We start from the raw sequence: 20,503 nt of genomic DNA, 5'->3' as shown, positions 1-20,503 counted from the left end.
GCAGTCCCAGGACTTGAGAGGGGCCAAACAGAGGTTCTGCTGTCCCATCTTTTGGGAAGACATCTGCACTGATCTCCCCGAAGCCCCTTGGCTCCCTCTTCAAGCTCCGCCTCACCTCTCGGGCTGGGTGTCCTGCCCTGTCGGCCCCAGCATGGTGGCTGGCACATAGGAGAGACTTAAACACTGGGGAACGTGCAAAGTCCATCATGGGGTGGGTGGACAGAATCTCAGGGGGAGCCCTCAGCCACTTCAACCCAGGCTGCTTCCAAGGCTTTCAGAAGACCAGTTTACGAAGAAGACGCATGGAAGGGACTGTGCCCTCGGGCTTGAACGTCCCGTTACAGGTGTGCTCACCACCTGGGTACTGGGGCCATCTGCTGGGCACCAACCTCAGGCTGTGGAGCCCACAGAGGTAGCACTTCCCAGCTGGTGACAACTTATATTTCCTTCTCCTCCCGTTAGACGACGACCCCTGGTCTCAGCCGTACGCCTCTTTAGGCACCTCTTTGGATCACAGAGCTAAGTGCCACTTTGTCACCACCCAACCCTGTGACCGGGGTGGACATTTTAAGCCCAAATGCAGCAGATGACAGGCACCTGGCACTTTCATGGCATCGCTACAGCACGTAACTAGCCTGGCCCCAATAACTAACCGCGTCTGCCTCAGATAATACAGCAGATGCTTTTTAAAACACACAGTCCTGTCTATTTCAGACCGATGGTCCCTGGTTTTATTGTAAACTCGGATTCGAAAACAGTCTCTTCTGCAACCCAAAGGGCCAAGCGGAGCAGGCCGGCGAGCGGTGCTGTGCGCAGGCAGCCTGGGAGACGCCCCAGGTCTCCGAAAGACCCCCTCCTGCTCGAGAGCTTACATTTTACAGTCTTCCTTCACGATCATCCCGGCCAAGTTCTTCAGTTGGAGCACGTTCACGAGGAGACATTCGCTGGTACTGTCATGCCTGGAAAGTAAAATGCGGGTCCATAGACTGCACCGTCCCCACAGGGAAAAAGTCCTGATTCGACCACAGCGGTGGCCCTGGGCTGAGGGGGATTCTGCCACCCTCCACCCCCCCACCCCCCGGAGGCGTGTGCACGTCTGGAGACGTTTTCTGCTGTCATGACTGGGTAGAAGGGGGATGCTACTGGCATCTAGTGGGTGGAGACCAAGGATGCTGCTCGACATCCTACGGGGCCCAGCACAGCCCCCGGAACAAAGAGTGATCCGGTCCACGTGTCACTAGTGCAACATTGAGAAACACTCGACTGGAATGACAAGAGCGAGCAAAAGAAAACCACCGGGACGTGAACGTCCTGCCTTGCTAGTCTGAACACTATTGGGCACCGCCATTATTGAGACTGTAACTAGAAAGCAAAACGCTCTGCGTTGCCAACCAGCTGGTCACTCACGCCGGCGAGCAGGGAAGGGCCTGCCATCCGCACTGCCGTGAACGGAGCCAACTCCGTGCAGAAATATGCGATGACTCCCCCCAAGAGTCCCACCTCGCCGGGGGCTTTCGGCGCCCCTGCACGACGACGGCCCTGAACCCCCGCTCCATGACATGACAGTTCCCAGCGGTGACTCTCAGTGTCGGAGGACAGCGATAAAGCTGCTCTTCCCTATCCCTCCTTCCCGCCGTCTCCGTCCCCTAGCTGAGACCACGGTAGCGGGCTCTCGGTAGCCAAGCCGGGAAGCAGCCCCCAGATCACGTGGGCCCCTCCATCCCTCCTGGCCTGTGTGTGGAGGTGTGAGTCGCCAGGTGGGCCCCAAGGAGTCTTCCGTACTCACCAAAACCCGACGTGGATCTGGGGCCCTTCCACGGCACAAGTGTCTCCATGTGCAGCCTCTTCAGCATCTTCACTCCTGGGCACAACCAGAAAGTCGCCACGGTGACTCCACAGGCAACTGGCGCCTGGGGGTTTTGTACAAGCTCCCTCATCCCAGGGGTGCTTCGTACTGAGAGGGGCTTTATTAAATTGCGACACAAGTAAATAAATTCTTTAAGTGACTAAAGGGGCACAGCAGGTTCCCGGGTCCATGACACATGTCATTGGGTACCTGCCTATAAACTGCTCCGTTTATAGACAATAATTTTGCACACCTTTCACAACCACGTACGAGATCCATGGCAAAGCGCAAAAATGAACTTTTAGACAGTTTGTGATGAGTGATAAAAAACAATGACATCGAAGATATCAAATAAAAAGAACACCCCGAATCCCAAAAGGTGCTTTGTCATTGCAAAGCTATTCCTCTAGCTAGGGGAGGGAGGGAGGGAGGGAGGGAAGGAGGGAGGAAGGGAGAAAATTCCTTTCTAATGAATGGCCTTCCTAGAAAAGCAGGTCTCTCTCTTTGTACATGGATTCTCCCTTCCCAGCTCTACTGGGATTAAGCCTTAAACCCAGCAGGGCCAAAGAGAGACATGGTCCTAGAAGCACGGAGTGAGGGCCAGCCTCCAAATGCCACACAGACGCCACAGGAGTTTTCTCTGCAGCTCGCTAAGGCCCAACCTCCAAAGTGGAAAAGGCAGAAAAGGTCCTTACCCCTGGGTACATGCCAAGTTTCAGCACATAGACGCCTGGGTACAGGCCCCTTTGGCCTTCCCAGTAACACTGTGGGAAGGTCGCTTAGGGAGGAGATAACAAGACCAGCTTCTAACCTTTTGGTTGAAGGTTCAAACACCCCGCTATCGCTCGCCAGCGAATAATCCGACAGGCATCTGGAGACGCGGCGCGCTCTCCTCTCCAGCTTCTTGGCACTGTCTTCTCGAAGAGTCACTGCTACAAATAAGAGACACACCGGGTCAGGAGGAGACAGCACGGGAGGCCAGGGACCATGGTGCCAAGAAATAAACACTCTAAGTTAGAGCACATACCAGGTTACTAAGTGTTCCAGAGACACGCCATTATATGTACATGCATATGTTTAAATACACTGCACTCGACTTGTTTTTGAACATTGAAAGATTGAAGAAATAGGCTTCTGGCTACTTCTTTAAAAGCTCCTTAAACTGCCATAAATCTCTTTTCACCTCCTAAATGAAAGCACAGAACATCGGCGGATGGTGGGGAGCGAGCCCTTTGCATCGCACTTTGAGAGACTGTCATACTTCAAAGACCAGCAAAGAAAGGTCACCAGCTCTGCTCTTCGAGTGGGGAGAGAGGGGTATTTTTTCATTTCCTTCTTTATGCTGTTCGGTATTTTCCATATTTTATACAACAAACGTATACTAGTGTTTTATAATCAAAAGACGGCATTTAAAAAAATGATCCAAATTAACGAAATATAACGACTTTGAAGTCAGAGGACACAGTTGAGCCATCTGTCTGTCTAACTGCACCATCCTCTTCAGCGGCCGGGCTTGCTTCCAGAATTGCTTTCCTGGGGTTAGGAAGCTACCATTACTAGGCAGCTTATGTTTGTCTCGTATCTATTTTAATCGAGAGCCAAACATAACCATTGACAGCTTTCTTTTTACCATTTCATCGACTCTTTCTACTCCTTCCCTCATGGCAACAAGTTCCTTTGGACAAAACCAACAGAAACAGGCACATCACCTTCCTACGGTACGTGTGAGTGTGTACACGGGAGCCCTGATGCTTTCTAGAGCGGATGCTGGTTAGAGGACGACGTTAAAAAGCGAAGCCCCAAACCGAGCCCGACTCTGACATCGTGGTGCCTCCTGTTAATGACCCAGGGCCTCTGCTGCCTTTGTGCTTTTCTTCAGCCATCTCGGCTCCAGAAATGGAAAATCGAGATATCTGCGCAGGGAAGTGGAGAGTCCGCCAATGACCATCTCTCTTTCCAACCAAATTATTATTCACGCATCGATTAAATCCAAATACGTTAAACAACACAAAACAGGCGGGGCTGTGGCCTTTGGTCTCATGACCTCGACTGCAGACAATGGGTGACCTTCCTGAGGTCTGCAGTGCCAAGCCTAAAGACTACCAGCTTCTCCTCCAGTCACGGCCAGAAGCCGCCTCCGTTCTGCGGTGGCCGGAGGTACCACTCTCAGATTGTAGACCAGGACTCTCGAGTCCAGCTCTTCTTGTCAGCCTTGCCACATGGAAGGACCCAAATCCTGCAGCTCTGAATTGCAGATGGAACCCCTCAGTTTGCTGCATGGATCCCCAGCAAATGCAACTGCAATTGCCCTTCCCAGCACTGACGCTCGCACAGCTCCTAGACATGGCCTTCTGTCCCTTTAAGGAAATAACACCACACAACGATCCTAAGCATTTCCAGTTAACCCGATGCTGCGACTCCGACAAAGTTTCTCTCTCATTGCAACGGAGACCGATGGAGAGGGAAACGAAATAAAGGGATTGATCCTCAGTGATCCCAGGCTCGGTCATCGCATTCATGGAGCAACTGAATGCACAGGTGACAGAAGGAACTACGGTCAGCACTTGCCCCGGGTGAGAAGAAAACACGCAGCAGACCCCACACTCCACCCCGCAGCCGTCTGCTCTCAGGCTTCAAGGCAAAGAGATGGACCGTGGAGAGCAATGCCGGTGAAGTCAGGAATAACAATCTTCCAATCGTTCCTTTTTAAAATCTCTGAACTTATTTCATCTTTAAATACAGACAAGACAGAAACCTAAGGACATCGACACTGCTTGACAAAAAGGAACAAAGTATAATGAAAATCACACTGGAGACAAAGCTGCCGGCTGACATTTTTAAATAACGAAAGCCATTAAAAGTCTGGGGAATAGATATATAGAAGAATAAATACTTCAAGCTTTTAGATAACTTCTTACACAACTTTAGTAGGCACGGTGAATATTCATGTTGAAATGATCCTAATAATGGTTAATTGTTGAGCTACATTGAAGTACAGCTATGAGACTGCCCTTCTTGGCCACACTATGACCATCCTAAATCCACTGCACAAAGATGTGCCACGGCCCGACCAACGAGGTGAAGGAGAATGCCAAGGTCACTTACAGCGAGTGTTTCTATCGAGCCCGCAGGAGAAGAGATAAAGGGAAAAAAAAGCACAAAGTGAAAAAACTGCAGAATTTAAGCCAACGAGTTTAAACGGAGTATGAATATAATCAAAATGTCCATGATTACATGAGCAAAGTCAAGATCTTCATGGATTTAGATTAGCAAATACCAACGGAAATTAAGATTGAAAAGGATTTTAAAATGATGGCAGATTTTACTTTTAAAATCCAGGGAAGATAAAACTATAGCAAAAAATGTAAAAAATGTTAAAGATTACAGTCTATTGCCCAAGTCTCCCATATCATCTTGTGTCCCCTCAGATTGATTTAAAACAGAACAGAAAAAAAAAAAAATACTTCTTAGGGCTTGCCCTGTAGGTTTGGACAATTTTGAGTTTTATCTTACTAAAATTTTATCTAACTAGAACTTGCCTGAGGTTACACTTAGACTGTACTGTTCCAAGCCACACTGGAATGGAAAGCCAAAGGGAACTTAGTGACCTTGGGCATCATAAATGAAGGGTGGGGTAACATAATGAGTGCTAAGAATCGTCGCCAACTTCACGAAGCCACCACGACTCTGGCTCGGGTATTCCCATAAGCATCAAGGGAAATCGAGAAGTCACCCTGTGTCCGTGCCTGAAGCTGGTTACCCAAAGCAGCCCTCTGCATTCACCCACCGGGACCCATTCACTGAGCCAATTAATTATTTGTAGTTTGTAAGGACCCAAGTCAATTGATAGTGTCATATAAGAACGTACCACCAGGTGACAGTATCTGACCATAGCAGAAGCGAATACCTCCCGGTCTAAGAAGTTTGAAGCATTATAATGTCAGCCACAAAGTGGGAAGGAAAAATTAAAAAATAAGGACCGGAAATTACATCAACTCTTCTCCTTCTCACACTATCTTTCCCCTGGCCCAAAAGGGCCCTTGGGCCCTGTGTGGATTTTCTACATAATGAGACCGATACTCTTGTACCTCAGCCTTTAAAAAGACGTTGGCATGGGGGGTGGGGGCACTGACAAAGTAAGCTTAAGCGACAACAGACGCGCAATTCAGTCCTTATTTTGTATTTCCTTTTTTTTATGAAAGGAGTAAACATGGAGCTCTGAACCTGCCATTATAAAGAAGAACAAAGCGAACGGAGGTCACCTGTATATGTGAATTATAGAAACACTACACCTAGGGATATTAAAGGTGTGTTTGCAAACACAGAGGGTAAGACACCAAAATGACAGAGATGACAAAAAGCCCCGGGGCTGCCTCAGAACATGCCAGATCTCTGGTTAAACATGCGAGTGTTCACAGGAACTAGTATATTTGTATAATAGTTGTTGTCTATGAAAAACTCATGAGTAACAGAATGGTGGTGAATGGAAGAGCCCATAAAGATCACCTCGTTCAAGGGCAGGGAAGCTAAGACTCAGCCACGTCCAAAGATGTGCACTCAAGGACACCCCAACTAGTGAGTTAACGGGGCAGAGAACAGAATCTGTGTCTCTAAGCTGCTCTTCTGAAGCTGTTTCCACTACCACACTGATTTTGGAGTTACATTTTATTTCTACCCTTTGCTGCTAAACTACTCAACAGTATGCGCCCAGGATACTCAGCTTCAGCACTACTGATGTTTCGGCTGGATCATTCCTTCTGGTGGGGGCTGTCCTGTGCACTGTAGGACGTTGAACGGCACCTGTGGTCACCACCCACTGAATGCCAAAAGCACCTCCCCACCAGCCCCTTGAGTTATGACCACCAGAAACGTCTCCAGACACTGCCAAGTACCTCCCAGGGGCAAAACGCCCCTGGCTGAGATCCACTACGCTATACAAATTATCTAGTGCTCCCCTAATGCAATGTCTAAAGCACTTTTGCTGTGTAAGTGAAAGTTAACTAAATGGGTGGAACTTCTGGAATGAGAGGCCTTCTTCTCAATCCTCTTTCAAGCCTGAGAAAGTTGGAGCTCCTGGAGGCTGCCTCAAAAAAGCAGACGGGGTCAAGATGAGGAGGGTTGGAGCCCAGGCCCTGCTTTGTGCACAAGCCATCAGCTGGAAGGTTCTCCAGAACAGCGGTTTGGTTTTCCATGTGGGCTACAAGCTGAGAGACTCTGGCCCCAAGTAGAAGCTGAATTAGCACCAACAGGATGGATGAAGTTCCCCATGGCTACATGTTTCTCTATTTGAAAACCACCAAGAGAAACTGGTCTGGTAGCCATGGCTGACGCTTACCGGCATGTCTTTTGAAATCATGCCAATTATTTTCATGTACACTTCTGATAAAATTATGTCCTTGAAAACTACAAGGACAAAGGATAAAGAGATGAAATCATAGGGAAAAAGGAAGTAGAGATGAATCACTGAGCTTCAACCAGACGCTGGTCCATGTACCGGTCAGAGGCGGCACACACGGAATGACCCATCTGGGGAGTTCTGGGGAGTTCACTGAGGCCCTAGCACCTCTCCATCAGCCTCTGTTAACATGGAAAACTATGTGGTTCTTCCTCTCATTTTCAACAATTAAGCACATCCTGAAAACAAGCCAAACACCTGGGAAAGACTACTTTGCCAATGTCAAGGACCTTTCTAGGACATAAACCAGAAGCACCCACACGACAGCAGGCCTGCATTCTTCCTCTCCCTAGCAATAATCCTAATTCAAAGTTCACTATGTAGCGAAAAGCCAGCTGGCTTCAGTGCGATTACACACAATTTCTTCCCTGAACGAGAAGCCTTTCCTCCCAGGACTGAGAAAACCCTCAGGACTTGTCAGTGCTTACCTGTGCCCATGGGAACGGTAGCCACTTGGGTTCCTCGTTCACGAGGTCCTTCCCCATCTCCAGGAAATGCGTGCGGTTGAAAGGACACCGTGCCCGGCAAGTCTTCATCACCCAGAGCGGAGGCCTGGGCCCGCAATCTGTCTAAGGTGCCCAGGCCTGGCACCTCCAAACTGTCCCCCAGTGGGGCCAAGGGCGACTCGCGCGAGGCAGGGAGGAAGGGTGTGTCCAAGGGTGAGCTTGGAGGAGACAGGGAGGACAGGGAGGAGCGGGAGGACAGGGATGCCAGGGACTGGGGTGTGTCCAGGGAGCGCCTCTGCTTGTGGAAGCCCGAGGGGACTGGGGGCTCTGAGAAGGGGACATCTCGCGCCAGCGAGTCGAAGGGAATCAGATCAAAGCGCAGAAGCTGGCTGCACTCGATGTCAGGTTTGTCATACTGTGGCAGGCCATAGATGTCAGTGAAGCTGACAGAGCTCAAGGAACCCCGGCTGGAGGTGAGCGAGCCCCGGCTGGAGGCTAGGGACCCGCGGCTGCTCCCCGAGGATACCGTCAGGGTGCTGGCAGACAGGCTGAAACGAGAGAGCCCCCATGCCCTTAGGAAAGCAGCCTGAAGATGCGTGCTGGAGCCCCGCCGTTCACTGCAAAGCTGAGCGGCTAGTCTGTTCCATGAAGGAACAGAATCCTGCCTCATTCTCCCATTAACCAGAGCACGTGTTTAAATACCTGCGAGCATCGTAAGACACCTGCAATGACATTCCCTTTGTCTCTTTGAATATAGGTAGGGGGCAGTGGTTAACATCAAGGAGTCATGCCTGAGTTCGAGGTCCAGCTCAAATGCGGACTAGCTGAGTCCACGTGGTCAAATTATTTGCCCTTTCTGAGCCTCTCTCACTGGGGGTTGTGACAAGCAAGAAGAGTTCTGGCCTCCTGGCACTCTTAGGAGGAATAACTGAGAAAAATCATACATAGAAAGCCCTTATCATTATGCTTCCATAATTACTGGAAAACAGGAACTATTATTGAGCATCCGAATCTCATTTTTAAAATGTCCATATCCTTTTTAAAAAACCCCAAATAAAAATGTCCGTGTGCATATATGTAGATGGATATACACGCCTCTGAAGCTGTGAATTATGAAATCTTTGGGTAAATTTGACTTTGGACTTGTTATTCTGCAGCTTTTATCATATATTAGCAGCTCCTCTTAACAACATGATGTACCCACTTTTGCATTCTGTGTTTACGCCCCTTCAAGTTCTAAATTCTGGTGGAGAAAACCAAGCCAAAGGGAATTGTGAAGTTCAGAGACATGTCATTATCACATGATAAGCACGGCTTTCTTTTTTAAAGTTGCCTACCTTTTTAACTGGGACTGGAGATAGGATGCTAAACGAGTAGCTTCTTCCAGCTGCAAAAGTAGACAATTTCTCTTTTCCTGAAGTAGAATCCTGTAGATAAGAAAATAGTCCATTGGTGGATTTCAAAGATAGGGAGTATATTTTCCTAACAAGCAATTCCACTATAAATTCCCCCAATCTTGTTTAGGTTTGAATGACTAAATTCTAAAAAGTGCACCTAGATCATAAACGCCCAGATGACGGAGGCTGTTTTTGCCTTGCTCGAAAATGTACCACCGGCCCCCTGAACAGTGCCTGATACACTGTAGAAGCTTGGCGAATGGGTGGATGGGTGGATAGGTGGATGGGTAGGTGGATAGGTGGATGGGTGGGTGGATGGATCGATGGATGGGCGGGTGAACAGATGGATGGACAGAGGGAAGACACAAGATCCCTCCACCTTCTCTCTGCTTGGCGAGGAAATTGGCCAGGTAGTAGCTGCCCTAACCAAGACCCTTCTCAAGCCATGTGCAAGTTCTGTGATGTAGCTTTTCGACTTGGTTCTCCGCTAGAAGCTGCGTTCTGCCTGCTCCCGGAGCTCCGGAAGCCAGCTCACCTTTCCGTGGCGCCCTGCACAGATGTGGCCCGGGCTCGCTGGTTCTCCTCCTCCAAGCGCCTCCTCTCCTCCTCCAGCCGGGCCACATCTTCTGCGGGTCTTTTCTGCTGGATAATGAGCTGCAGCTCTTGAAGCAGGGCCTCCTTCTCCTTGATGAGCTGCAGCCGGTCCTTGTCGGCCTCGGCCATGCCCGGCCATGCCTCATTGTCAAGCAGGGCCAGCTGCTGCTGGATATTGGAGACTCTGTAAGAGATGGACACGGAAAAATCCATGAACTTACAAAATTGTCTTCGTGCGTTCTCAGTACCATCGCACTGATTCTAGAAACTTACTCTGCTAAGTAAATGCTGGAATTATTGTACCAACTGAACCTTAAATGACAAAAATAAAGAATATGGAAATGATAGGTAAAAAAAGGATGTGTACGGCCTTTGCATAATCTCCCCTGGTCTATGAGATTCGTGGTGACGGTAACTATATCGTGCTTGTTTCAAAGAGCTGACAAAAAAGGCAGTCCTCCACACGCCATGTGCTATGTGGTTTCAGATTCACGGTTTCCCACGTGGCTCATACTGTCCCAGAGCAAGATGAACCCAGCTCGTTTCTCCCTACCTCCCGCCCCCATCATCACCAGCTAAACACTGCTGGACACATGAGAGGTGCTTCCAGCTTCCTGCCTCCTCCGCTATGCCTATCTGCTAACACCGCCTTGAGAAAGTACCGGGAGAGAAAGGCGCCCATCACAGTGCTTTGGAATAGAAAAGCCCCAGAGCCAGGTGCTCTGGGTGCTCTCTCCTGCATTGGGGGCCTTGATTGTGTGTGAAATTCAAAACACCGTGCAGAGAGTAGATACTCAACAAAAGCTGAATGCGTGAAATAGTAAACAAACACCCAGCCAGTGTATGAAGGAGTAAGAGTCAGCCCCGGTGAGTGTGGATGTGGCGTGAGAGTACGTGCAAACCAGTCGGCCTCACTGAATGTGTCAGCACCACCATCCTCAAGGTGCAAAAATGCAGACTCTATTGTCAGCTTCCATGTGCCTATACGTTTCCACGTGTTTGCCTGGCAAACAGACTGTACCACTTTGTGTCCTAACGTACTGGTGAATGCAGATTAAGTGAAATCGATGTGGCTCATACTTTCAGAGCATCCTTTCAAAGCAGTAGAATGTTCTAAAATTTAAGTATGGCTAAAGATGAGCATTATCTGTTTCCGGGAAGAAACAAGGAACGCCAGAATCGACCTGAACCCAGAGCTATGGAGGACAGAGGTTGGCACACATGCCCAAAAGCGGAATCTAAAGACTTCTCTGAGGTCACAGAGAGTCGCGAGGACAGGTAAGCGGCAGGTGCACACAGCCCTGTAGGCCTATACGGCAGTGATTCTCAAGGTGGGGTCCCTAACCAGCAGCTTCGCCATCACCTAGGAGCTAGTTACAAATGCAAAACTCAGGCCCCACCCAGACCTGCTGACCGTGACACTTTGGGGACAGGGTTAGGCAATCTGGGTTTTGATAAGCCCTCCAGGTGCTTCTGATGCTTGCTTGAGTTTGATACCCTCTGCTTTCAGGCAGCTCGGCCTGCTCTGGGGAATGCTAACTGGTCTGGGAGCTCTCATGGGCTTACAGTAGGCACTGATGTGACGGTCCTCACTAATGGGAGTGGCGGGAGTGCTCCTGACACTACCTGGTCCCGTGCCCAGGATACATGTCACTCATCCAAGCTGGCATCCTGCCCGCTGGATCCAGACTGCAGAATCCTTCTCAACACTGTGCTCCCTGCGGATACTGCCAATCAACTGGCCCGGGTCCACGCGTTAAAATAAAGCCTGTCAGCCAGCCCTGCACCAAGTCGCACTTCTCCAGGGACCAGTCAGCCCGGCTGCAGGACTGGGCAAGGCTCCTTCTTCAAGTACCAAACCACCAATCAGAAAACCCATAGAGTATGCAAGTTATAGTTTAAATGTACGCATTTTACTCACGTCCAATTCCCCAAGAAGGTAAAGAAAATAGTTGAACGTCAGTAGCTTTATTAGGCAAGTTCTTTTCTAACTTAAAACTAATTTCCTGAAAATGTGTTGGAAAATGGTGCCAAATCATGTCACTGAAAAAACTAATGACAGAGGCAGCTGAACAGGGTTAGGAATCCAACTGGGCTGAAGTGTCCACCTATGTCTAATTAGTGTAATTAAAATTTATGGCAGTCATATAACTGAAGCCCAAGGAAAATACACTCCAAGCAGACCCATAAATAAGTTAGTGCCAAATCATACATTATACTCAATGAAATTTCTGGAACATTCTACCGTAGATCGAGACAAGTCAAAGGTAAGGAATAAATATAAGAGAGACAAACAACAATGAGCAAATCCATTGTGTCCTCAAAATTTCTTATTTCAATTTATCTGCTCCACAGGAAAGCCGATCTGAGCCCGGCTAACATTAGCAGTCTGACTTTGTAATATATACCAATTCTCATACATACACCACGGGCAGGCCGATTTTGAAAAGCACTCCTTTTAAAAAATAACGATAATAAAAATAAATAAAAAGCACTCATTTTTAGTCTTCTTTCCTCCTGGGGTCTACCCACGAGGAGATCAAGATTCCATCTGCGTTGGCCAGCTCCAGGTTAGCTGCCATTCTACAAGGATTCGAGTTGCTGAGGGGGCGGAAGGTCCGCTCCTAGGTAATCCTACCCTTTCTCAGAAAATCTAAAGTAACATCCACTATCAGAACAAAGAACGCAAGGAAAAAAAGGAATCATGTGAAGGAGAAGAGGCAAAGGGCAAATTTCAAAAGGTCTGCGCACCGTGGGCATAGAAGGAATAGTACCACGCCAACCTTAAACACTGTACTGTAACTTTCCATGGCTTGCAAGAAAAATATGCAAGGACAACCTCTGTAGCAGAAACAAAATCTGGATGAAGTTGACTTCATGCAACCCATCTGGAAAACTTGTTTGAGCTGTGCTGAATACTAGGCAAGCATTTTAGTGCTTAGAATAGTGTTTTTTTAATAATCAAATTTCACAATGATGCAAATGACTGCATGTTCATTTCAGAGCTACATACAAATCTAGAAGAATATTGGCATGTGTTGCAAAGTGCCATTTCTTGGCCCGTATCCACATTCTGGATACAGACGTTTGGGGCCTGCTCTCAGCCAGATCAAGAGAGGCACATGTGTCTGTCTGCACTGGAAGCCAAAAGCTCTAGAAGGATTCCTTCAAAATGATCTCTTGTACATTCGCCAAAGGATAGACAAGACAGCTTTGCCTCTAACACAACATGCCTTGTCTACCGTACTCCTGGCCTGGAAACGAGCCATCTGCAAGGAGTACCCTTAGTGGGTTAGGCTTACTGGAGAGAGCAGACTTTCTGCCCAAGGCTAAACATGGATGCAGAGAGTTACAATGCCCCTTCCACACCACGCCAAACAGCTGATCGCAGGGTTGGAACTCCACTCCTGCAAGTGCCATCACTCCAATTCTGGGTAATAAAAGAAAGAAATTTTCCAGAAAGGCTTTTTTCCTGAAACATCATTTCAGTGAAAATAAATACATGGAAGCAAAGTGAGGTCATGATTAAAGTTTACAAAAAAGAAACTTTTCCAAGTTCATTTTTAAGGAGAACTGAGAACCGCTTAAAACTGGCGAGGGTTTTTCTTTTTTTTTTTTTTTTTTCCTACAAGTCAACTGTATTCTTTATTGATTCTTATTTTTGATAGGTAATACATGTTATGACCTATATATAATCTCTCACAAATACCTTTGAAACCTTTAAAATATATGTCCCTATGTTCGGGATAGTAAAGAAACGAAAACAAATCCTTAGTTAAGCATTCAGGTTTCATATTTACTATGTGATTTCCAAATTCTATTCCCTGAACAGGTCTAATGTAGACAAACGTAAAATAGGAATCAGTTTTCCTTTACTATTTTTGCCCAAACACCTTTTCTCTTACAACCGAGGCACCACTCAACCACGAATGGAAACCTGCATTTATGCTGCTGAGACGACTCAGAACCTCGCAATTCACATGGAAATCTTAAATATGATTTGCATTTTTCTTAGAAGAAAATGCACTTTTAATATTACACAGTTTTGAGGCATATTTGAAATATCCAAAGTAATTCCCAAGTCTTTGAATTTATACCTAAATTCTGCGGTCTACTATAAAATACGGCTGCTTTCTGGAATAGAAATGGCACTCCAGGCAAACCACGGACCCATGTGACGGTGATGAGACGTGACAGATCCCAATGCCACATTCCAGGACGTGGTGTTAGCTTAGAGCCTCGTGCCTTCAAATTTCAATTACAGCCACAGATTTGATACTTCTGACGTCTTCTCTCCTTTGTTTTCTTTTTGTAAATATCCACTTAAATGAGAAGCAAAAGTTCGAGAAAATCTCAGCTGAGATCTAAGTCAGAGGAATGCTGAAACCACTTCAGCTGACTGAACTGAATATCGACAAACCAGCTCAACTCCATTCTACACTGGAAATTCGAGAAGTCTGAATCTAGAATATGTGGCGTTAGAAGGGTCTCACTAATACCCAATATCCCTCCTGCCCTCACATCTTTTCCCCTTCAAATGTATAGATCTTTAGAAGAGTGACTTCTTTAAAAGGAAAGCAGATCATCTATAGGCTTCCTTCTTTTGGCCTGAATGAGAAAGATGGGGCTACAATGGCCAGGGTGCTTTCCCCTGTTTTTCACAGCCGTGTCCTGCCCCCCAAAACCCAGATATATAGTCACTTGAGAAATGAAAAAAAAAAAAAAAATCCAAGCGACTGATCAAATTCCACTGGAATCCTAACACTACACTGATTCCTGACAACGGATGAACAGCAGGACCCATCCTGGCAACAAACACTAAGACGCAGAGAAACTGGATGGGCCGAATGTTTTGTTCCTATCTGGACTGTGAGTGTTTCTATGGAAACAGCTACAGTTTGTGCACAGTTCTGGAACAAGTGCTCTTAGGTTAAAAATAAGGAGCCATCTGCGTCATCGGGATTGCTTCAAGAAGACTTGCTCTTCCAAATTGGCTTTGAAAAATTCTAAAATTTTTAACCAATAATGTGAAAATATTCCTATCGTAATGTCTGCCTTGGGAATCCAAAGCGATGGTCCTTAAGGGAAAGGAAGAAGCAGTTGTTTGGGTACATATCACATGACCCAGAGTTGAAAACACAAACCTAATCATCACGATAGTGGTAGTTCAGTCTAGAGATTTCTCTAGAAATCACACCACCACTTGGAATTACGAGTTCCGCTTCTACTAAATACGAATACATATGAAACCTTCTAAATCGTCATTCTGACAATTTCCCAACACTTAAAAAACTCTCAAATCTAGATACACAAGGAAAGACTCCTCTGAAGTCCAGTTTAGAAGTGGCAGAACCCAGGAGATTTTGCAGAGGGTAAGGAAGCTAAACTTCAAGGGGTGGGATGATTTCAGATGATATTGAGGCCATCTACATAATCCAGGATCATCTCACCATCTCAAGACTCTTAACTTAGTCCCATCTGCAAAGTTCTGTCACGGGAGGCAACACAGTCACAGGTTCTGGAGATTAAGATGTGGACATCTTGGGGCGCCATTATTCCACTGACTCCAGGCACTATGTCAGGAGGCTGCCTGGCAGGTTTGAGGCCAAGCAAGTTTGAGAAACGAGGGACACAATGTGGCCGGGATAGGGAGAGTGAGGAGGATGGAGGGACTGGGCTAATGCCCCGAGTGAGCGGAACACCCGCTCCACTAGGCCCCCGTTGTCCACGCACAGTAGAGATTAAGGAGCAAGACGTGAGTAAGATTTCTCAATTGTGCCACTATTGACACTCTAGGCCACCTAAATCTTTGCCGTGGGGACATCCTGCATATCGTGAGTTGTTTGGCAGCATCCCTGATCTCCGCCCACTCAATGTCAACAGTCACGAGAAACAAAAATGTCCCCTAGGGGGCAAAAATCGTCCCCTTCAATGGTCGAGACCCACTGTGAAGAGAGGAATGATGGGATCAAACATGTTTTGAAAGGCTGGCTTGTCTGAAAAAAAATTCAGACATGGCAATTTAAATAACCAAAAGTCATACAAAATTATGTTGAACTGCACTGCCGGCGTAAAACTGCACCAGTCCCACCAGGGAAAAGCACACGACAACCGAGAGAACGTCCTTGCCCGTTACTCTAATCAAATTCGCAAAGAATGACGATACTTAATGATGCGAAGGAGAAACAGAAATCAGGACCCTCGATTGCCGTTAGTGGCAGTGTAAAGTGGAGAAGTCATTTTGGAAGGTGATTTGGTGGTAAATGTCGCAGCTTTCAATGTACACGTCTTTAGTCCCAGGCATTTCATTGCTGAGTATCTGTCCAATGAAACAGTCATTTCTGCAAGGCTGGGTCTGTTAATAGATGTGTACTGTTTGTGAAAAGGAAAAACTGGAACCATCTAGATGTGCATCCATAGAGGGATGGTTATAACCATTATGGAAGCTATGCATCCTGTACTATATTTAACTACACTAGGCTTAATTTATTCAAACGTTTACATAAAAGACTGGAAGGTTTTACACCTAACCATTAATGGTGGGAGGTAGGACTGGGGACGTGGGGGAGATAGGTGGACTCTATTGATTGTGCCTTTGACAAAAACAATGTATTCATGTGTTATTTATGTAATAAAAATAAAGAAAATACAAATGATGTATATGCACGTATGTATGTAAACATGCATGTGTTATATGTATTTATATGTAAAAACACCCACATGCACATGCTCCTGACTCTGGCGTGTGTATGCACATATGTGTGTGTGCGTGTATGCATGCACGCGCACGCACGCACGCGCGCACACACACATACCCCAAGCCCCAGCAGGTACTGCCCTGGGTGCACCCCGCTCCTAGGTAGAACCGCTGGTCTCTTCGCGTATTTCTGTTAGTTGTGAAGGAGTTTATCTCCCACATTGGTTAAAGATCACATGTGAGCCCAGCCCGTAAACCACACAATTTCTTCCAAACACCTGGAACGAGGCAGGTGTTGAGTGGTAGCACAGTCTCCCAGTCTCCCAGCAGCTTCTCTGTGTGGACGAAGCTATCGGGGTCACCCACACAGACCAGCTGTCCTCCGCAGCCGCGATCCCGAAACACTACTTTCATTTAAAAGATACGGACAAAGTGCAGCGTCCTCCGCTGAATAATTTTTTCAAATACTCAACTTTTTGCCCAAATGTATTATCTCAGCACTTAAAAGATTACTCACTGCGTACCGATACCATCTCCAGAAAACAAAGAAATCGCTTGCTGGGTCTGGTAAATGTCACAGCAAAACACGTAACAATTATCTTCCTAAGTGTAGCAATCATCTAGTTTCTGCGTTTTATACAACACAGCAAATTCCAGCACCCACATTGTACAGTTCCAGTAGAAACATGCAAGACTGAGCAGAGGAATACCCAGAAGGGACAATGGCCCTGACAAACCCCAGTCAGCTCAAGAGAAGGAATGCGTGCTAGATGGAGAATCCGAGCTCGGAGATAAGCGGCGTGGCTGAATGGACTTGGCCGCGGTCCACGTGCAAATGTAAAGCCCACCACGAATACATCGGGAAAAGCCAAGAAGGGCTGGGTAGAAATGCCTGGGCAAACAAAGGCCCATGTCAGTTCAAACCGGCCCTCCAGGAGGGAGTCAGATGATCTGCTTTTGTTGCTATTTTTACATTTTCTAAAAAGCCAACAAAGTGGATTTCCAGACATCCATGAATGATACAGTATACTGAGCAGGCCTAACTATTGAGCTTCCAGAAAAGACCCCCTCACTTCGCTTGGCATTCAGCTCCTTCTCCCCCGCCCCTCCCCAAGGTAATAGTTCCTATGTGACTAAGGAAACATTAAAAAGATACGCCTCACAGCTTTCCAAAGCACATATTTTGAAGTCGTTAGGTTTTAAGACTCTTTCCAGAGGCAAAGAAGAGAGAAAGTCTCTAAAAAAAAAGGACATGAAAACTAGGGCAGGGTCAGAATATTGAAAACAGGGGCTCTGGATACACGGGGAGAGACGTGACACATTAAAAATGCCATGCGCTTATGAGGACTCCACGCCACCTCCTGGTTTTGCCCAAGCTCTATGGTTAAGACCAAGACGGTGGGAGGGAAGGTAGGAGGGAAAGACAAATTGGAAAATGCACAAACTAAGTCAAATCTCGATTTTCAGGAGGCAGATGATTTACAATATAGGTTAACAGAAATGGCCGCCTTTCAATTCCCTCCATCAAAATGAACTAGATTAGGTACTGCTATGACCTGTTGACCTAATCCTTATTAAACTGTCTTTTAAACCAAGATACGTGGCTTTGTCCGTTAACCTATGGAGTTAGAAGCCACATATATAAAAAATAAAGCAGTTTTGCTTAAGCTGGTCTGAGGGGATGATGCTCAGACGAAAGGGAGGGGGGGAGGATGAGAGGAGGAAGGAGAAGGAGGAGGAATGGAGGGAGGGAGTTCTGAACTACCTGAGGATAAGGAAAGATGGAAGTCTCTATTTTTATTAAATCGTGTCTTTATAACTATCTGCAATATTGAGAATTCTACCATTTTAAATGCATGTGAGTTTTTATCAATGTATTAAGAAGCTACACGTAAATGAAGATCTTTTAGCTTGTATTCTATCAGACAGAGCTTTCTGATAAAAGCGGGCAATCACACATTGGAACCCCGAAAAACCTCTTCCCACAGGAGACAGGAAGTAAGCAAAAGGCAAGATTTGAAAAAGGAGCTTCTTACCTCTTTTTGGCTTCTTCATACTGCCAATTAAGCCTGACTCGGTCTACAAGTCTTGTTTTATCATCAAAGACAAACTTTCCAAAACAGAGGAGAAAAAAGAAGGAAAACATATTAAAAACATATTTTCAAAATAGAATATTCATTTAAACTTTCAGCGACAACGAAGAATATTTTAATTTATCTTTCCGCTTCCATTCCTCAAATGTCTAGAAGGAAATACTAAATAATATTCAGTGGCCACTTCTGATCAGTGGGGTTGGGAGTAGGACTGGGAAGACCTTTGCTTTCCCAACACTGATGGATTAAAAAAAAACAAAACGAAACAGTGAAAGTGTATTTGTTTACTGTGTAATTCCAAACAACAACAACAAATTAAGTTTTCAAATAAATAGTGAATTACTTAGTCAAAGTTGGTACAGAGGCCAAAAAAAAAAAAATCATCCTATTTTGTGCAGTATATTCTCTCATTCTTCAATAAATGCAAAGTAATGATGATCTCCTAAGAAGTTACGAGATCTGAAGACAACAGACTAGCTGTGTGAGGTGTGGCCTGTAGGACTCCTTTGAATGATACACAGCCTGTTAAAGAACCGAAGGAAAAGGGAAGAAAGGCCGGGATTGTGGTGCATCCACCTTAGGAGTTAGAGCTGAAACGTGGTGCTCTGCAGTAATCACTAGTTGTACTTAAAATATTTTCACATCAATTACACTGAAATCACCAAATTCCTAAGGAAAAGGGGAAAAAAGACCCATACGGGAGGTAACCGTAGCTCACCTTGGTTACTTTTTCCTTCATTTCTGGAAATATATGACTCCAGTTTCAAACAATTTTCTCCATCTGTAGATCTGACCCTACTAGACCATATATTATGGCCACTACGCCTTTATTTATTTTTCAAAAATAATGTCATGTGAACAAATATTTGAAAATACTCTGCCTGAATGATTAGTGATGAATTTATTGGTCCACGTCGTATAAGTGGATCCGCGGTTCAAACCTATGTTGTTCAAGGGTCGACTGTATTTTTCTATAGCAAAATGATCTATTTATTTTCTATAGAGAGCACAGGGGTTTAGGAATCAGAGATGTTGGTTCAAACTCAGACCTGCCTCTCCCTGACCACGTGAACTTAGGTAACCTGGCACCCCGATCCCTTCATCTGTCTCAAGGGCACAGAAACTACTTAAATCAAGATAACAGCCTTGAGGCTGCCAACCCAGGCCAGCCCCAGTAAACTCATAAAAAATGATAATTTACTGCCGGAGTTATTACGACAGCATAACCGGCCACTCTCCCCCCGACATTTTTAGAATATCTTACCTAAATCATTAGAGAACCTTTGATCTAACTGGTTTCTCTCAAACTGGTTAAGAATCTCTCAATTATAATTCTTTCCTTCCTGCCAAAACCTTTAGGCAAAACTGCTGGACATTTCTGATTTAGCGATTCCTCTCTGTGTATTATATAGATGGTGACCACGTTCTTTAAACTAAAGATGCCTGATCAAAAATGTCTGATTGTACTTTTGAGAACAATGAGGGGAAAACTGAAAATAGGGCTGTTCCAGGACATCTAAGACATAGGAAGTCATTATTTACTAATATTATGCTCCCCTCAAAGAGGCACTATTTGCCAAATTTTCAAAATATTAGCTAATTACTTAAAATCCAGAGGTTTTTTTTGTCAATGTTTTTTTCCCTTTTTTCTTTTATTTAATTTTGGGGAGGGCATTCTGCATTCCATTGATATTTCACCTTTACTTAATAAGCCCAAAGAAAAAGCCATCCAAGCTGTTTATCCATCTGTAACAAATAAATTATAAGCTTCACTCAACGATATTACAATAGCAGTGTCTTTAAGTATTTACCACTCTGCTTCAAATGGTAATTGCCTACTTTATCTGTGTGGCTAACTCAAGGTCTCGCTAGACATCAAAAGCAGCATTATGAAATTCTTCCAAGTCCCAAACAAAATTAATTTTAATTCGATTTCCTGACAGTCTTTTAGAAGAACAAAAAATAGCACCAATGT

The 20,503-nt window shown here is 45.8% G+C and overlaps 1 protein-coding gene across 1 annotated transcript in view; it reads right to left on the bottom strand.

The window, feature by feature from the left end:
* The window catches only part of WWC3 (WWC family member 3), a 102,310-nt gene that overhangs the window by 13,195 nt on the left and 68,612 nt on the right, over positions 1 to 20,503 (bottom strand). Inside the window, 7 exon segments of the mRNA XM_023532343.1 lie at positions 872 to 959; positions 1,787 to 1,861; positions 2,658 to 2,778; positions 7,730 to 8,295; positions 9,085 to 9,174; positions 9,680 to 9,922; positions 18,472 to 18,574. Coding sequence (XP_023388111.1) covers positions 872 to 959; positions 1,787 to 1,861; positions 2,658 to 2,778; positions 7,730 to 8,295; positions 9,085 to 9,174; positions 9,680 to 9,922; positions 18,472 to 18,574 — 1,286 coding nt within the window.

Source organism: Pteropus vampyrus, unplaced genomic scaffold, assembly GCF_000151845.1.
Source record: "Pteropus vampyrus isolate Shadow unplaced genomic scaffold, Pvam_2.0 Scaffold81, whole genome shotgun sequence".
NCBI lineage: Eukaryota > Metazoa > Chordata > Mammalia > Chiroptera > Pteropodidae > Pteropus > Pteropus vampyrus.
Note: the sequence above shows the minus strand (reverse complement) of the source record. Positions and strands in the feature narration are given on the sequence as shown.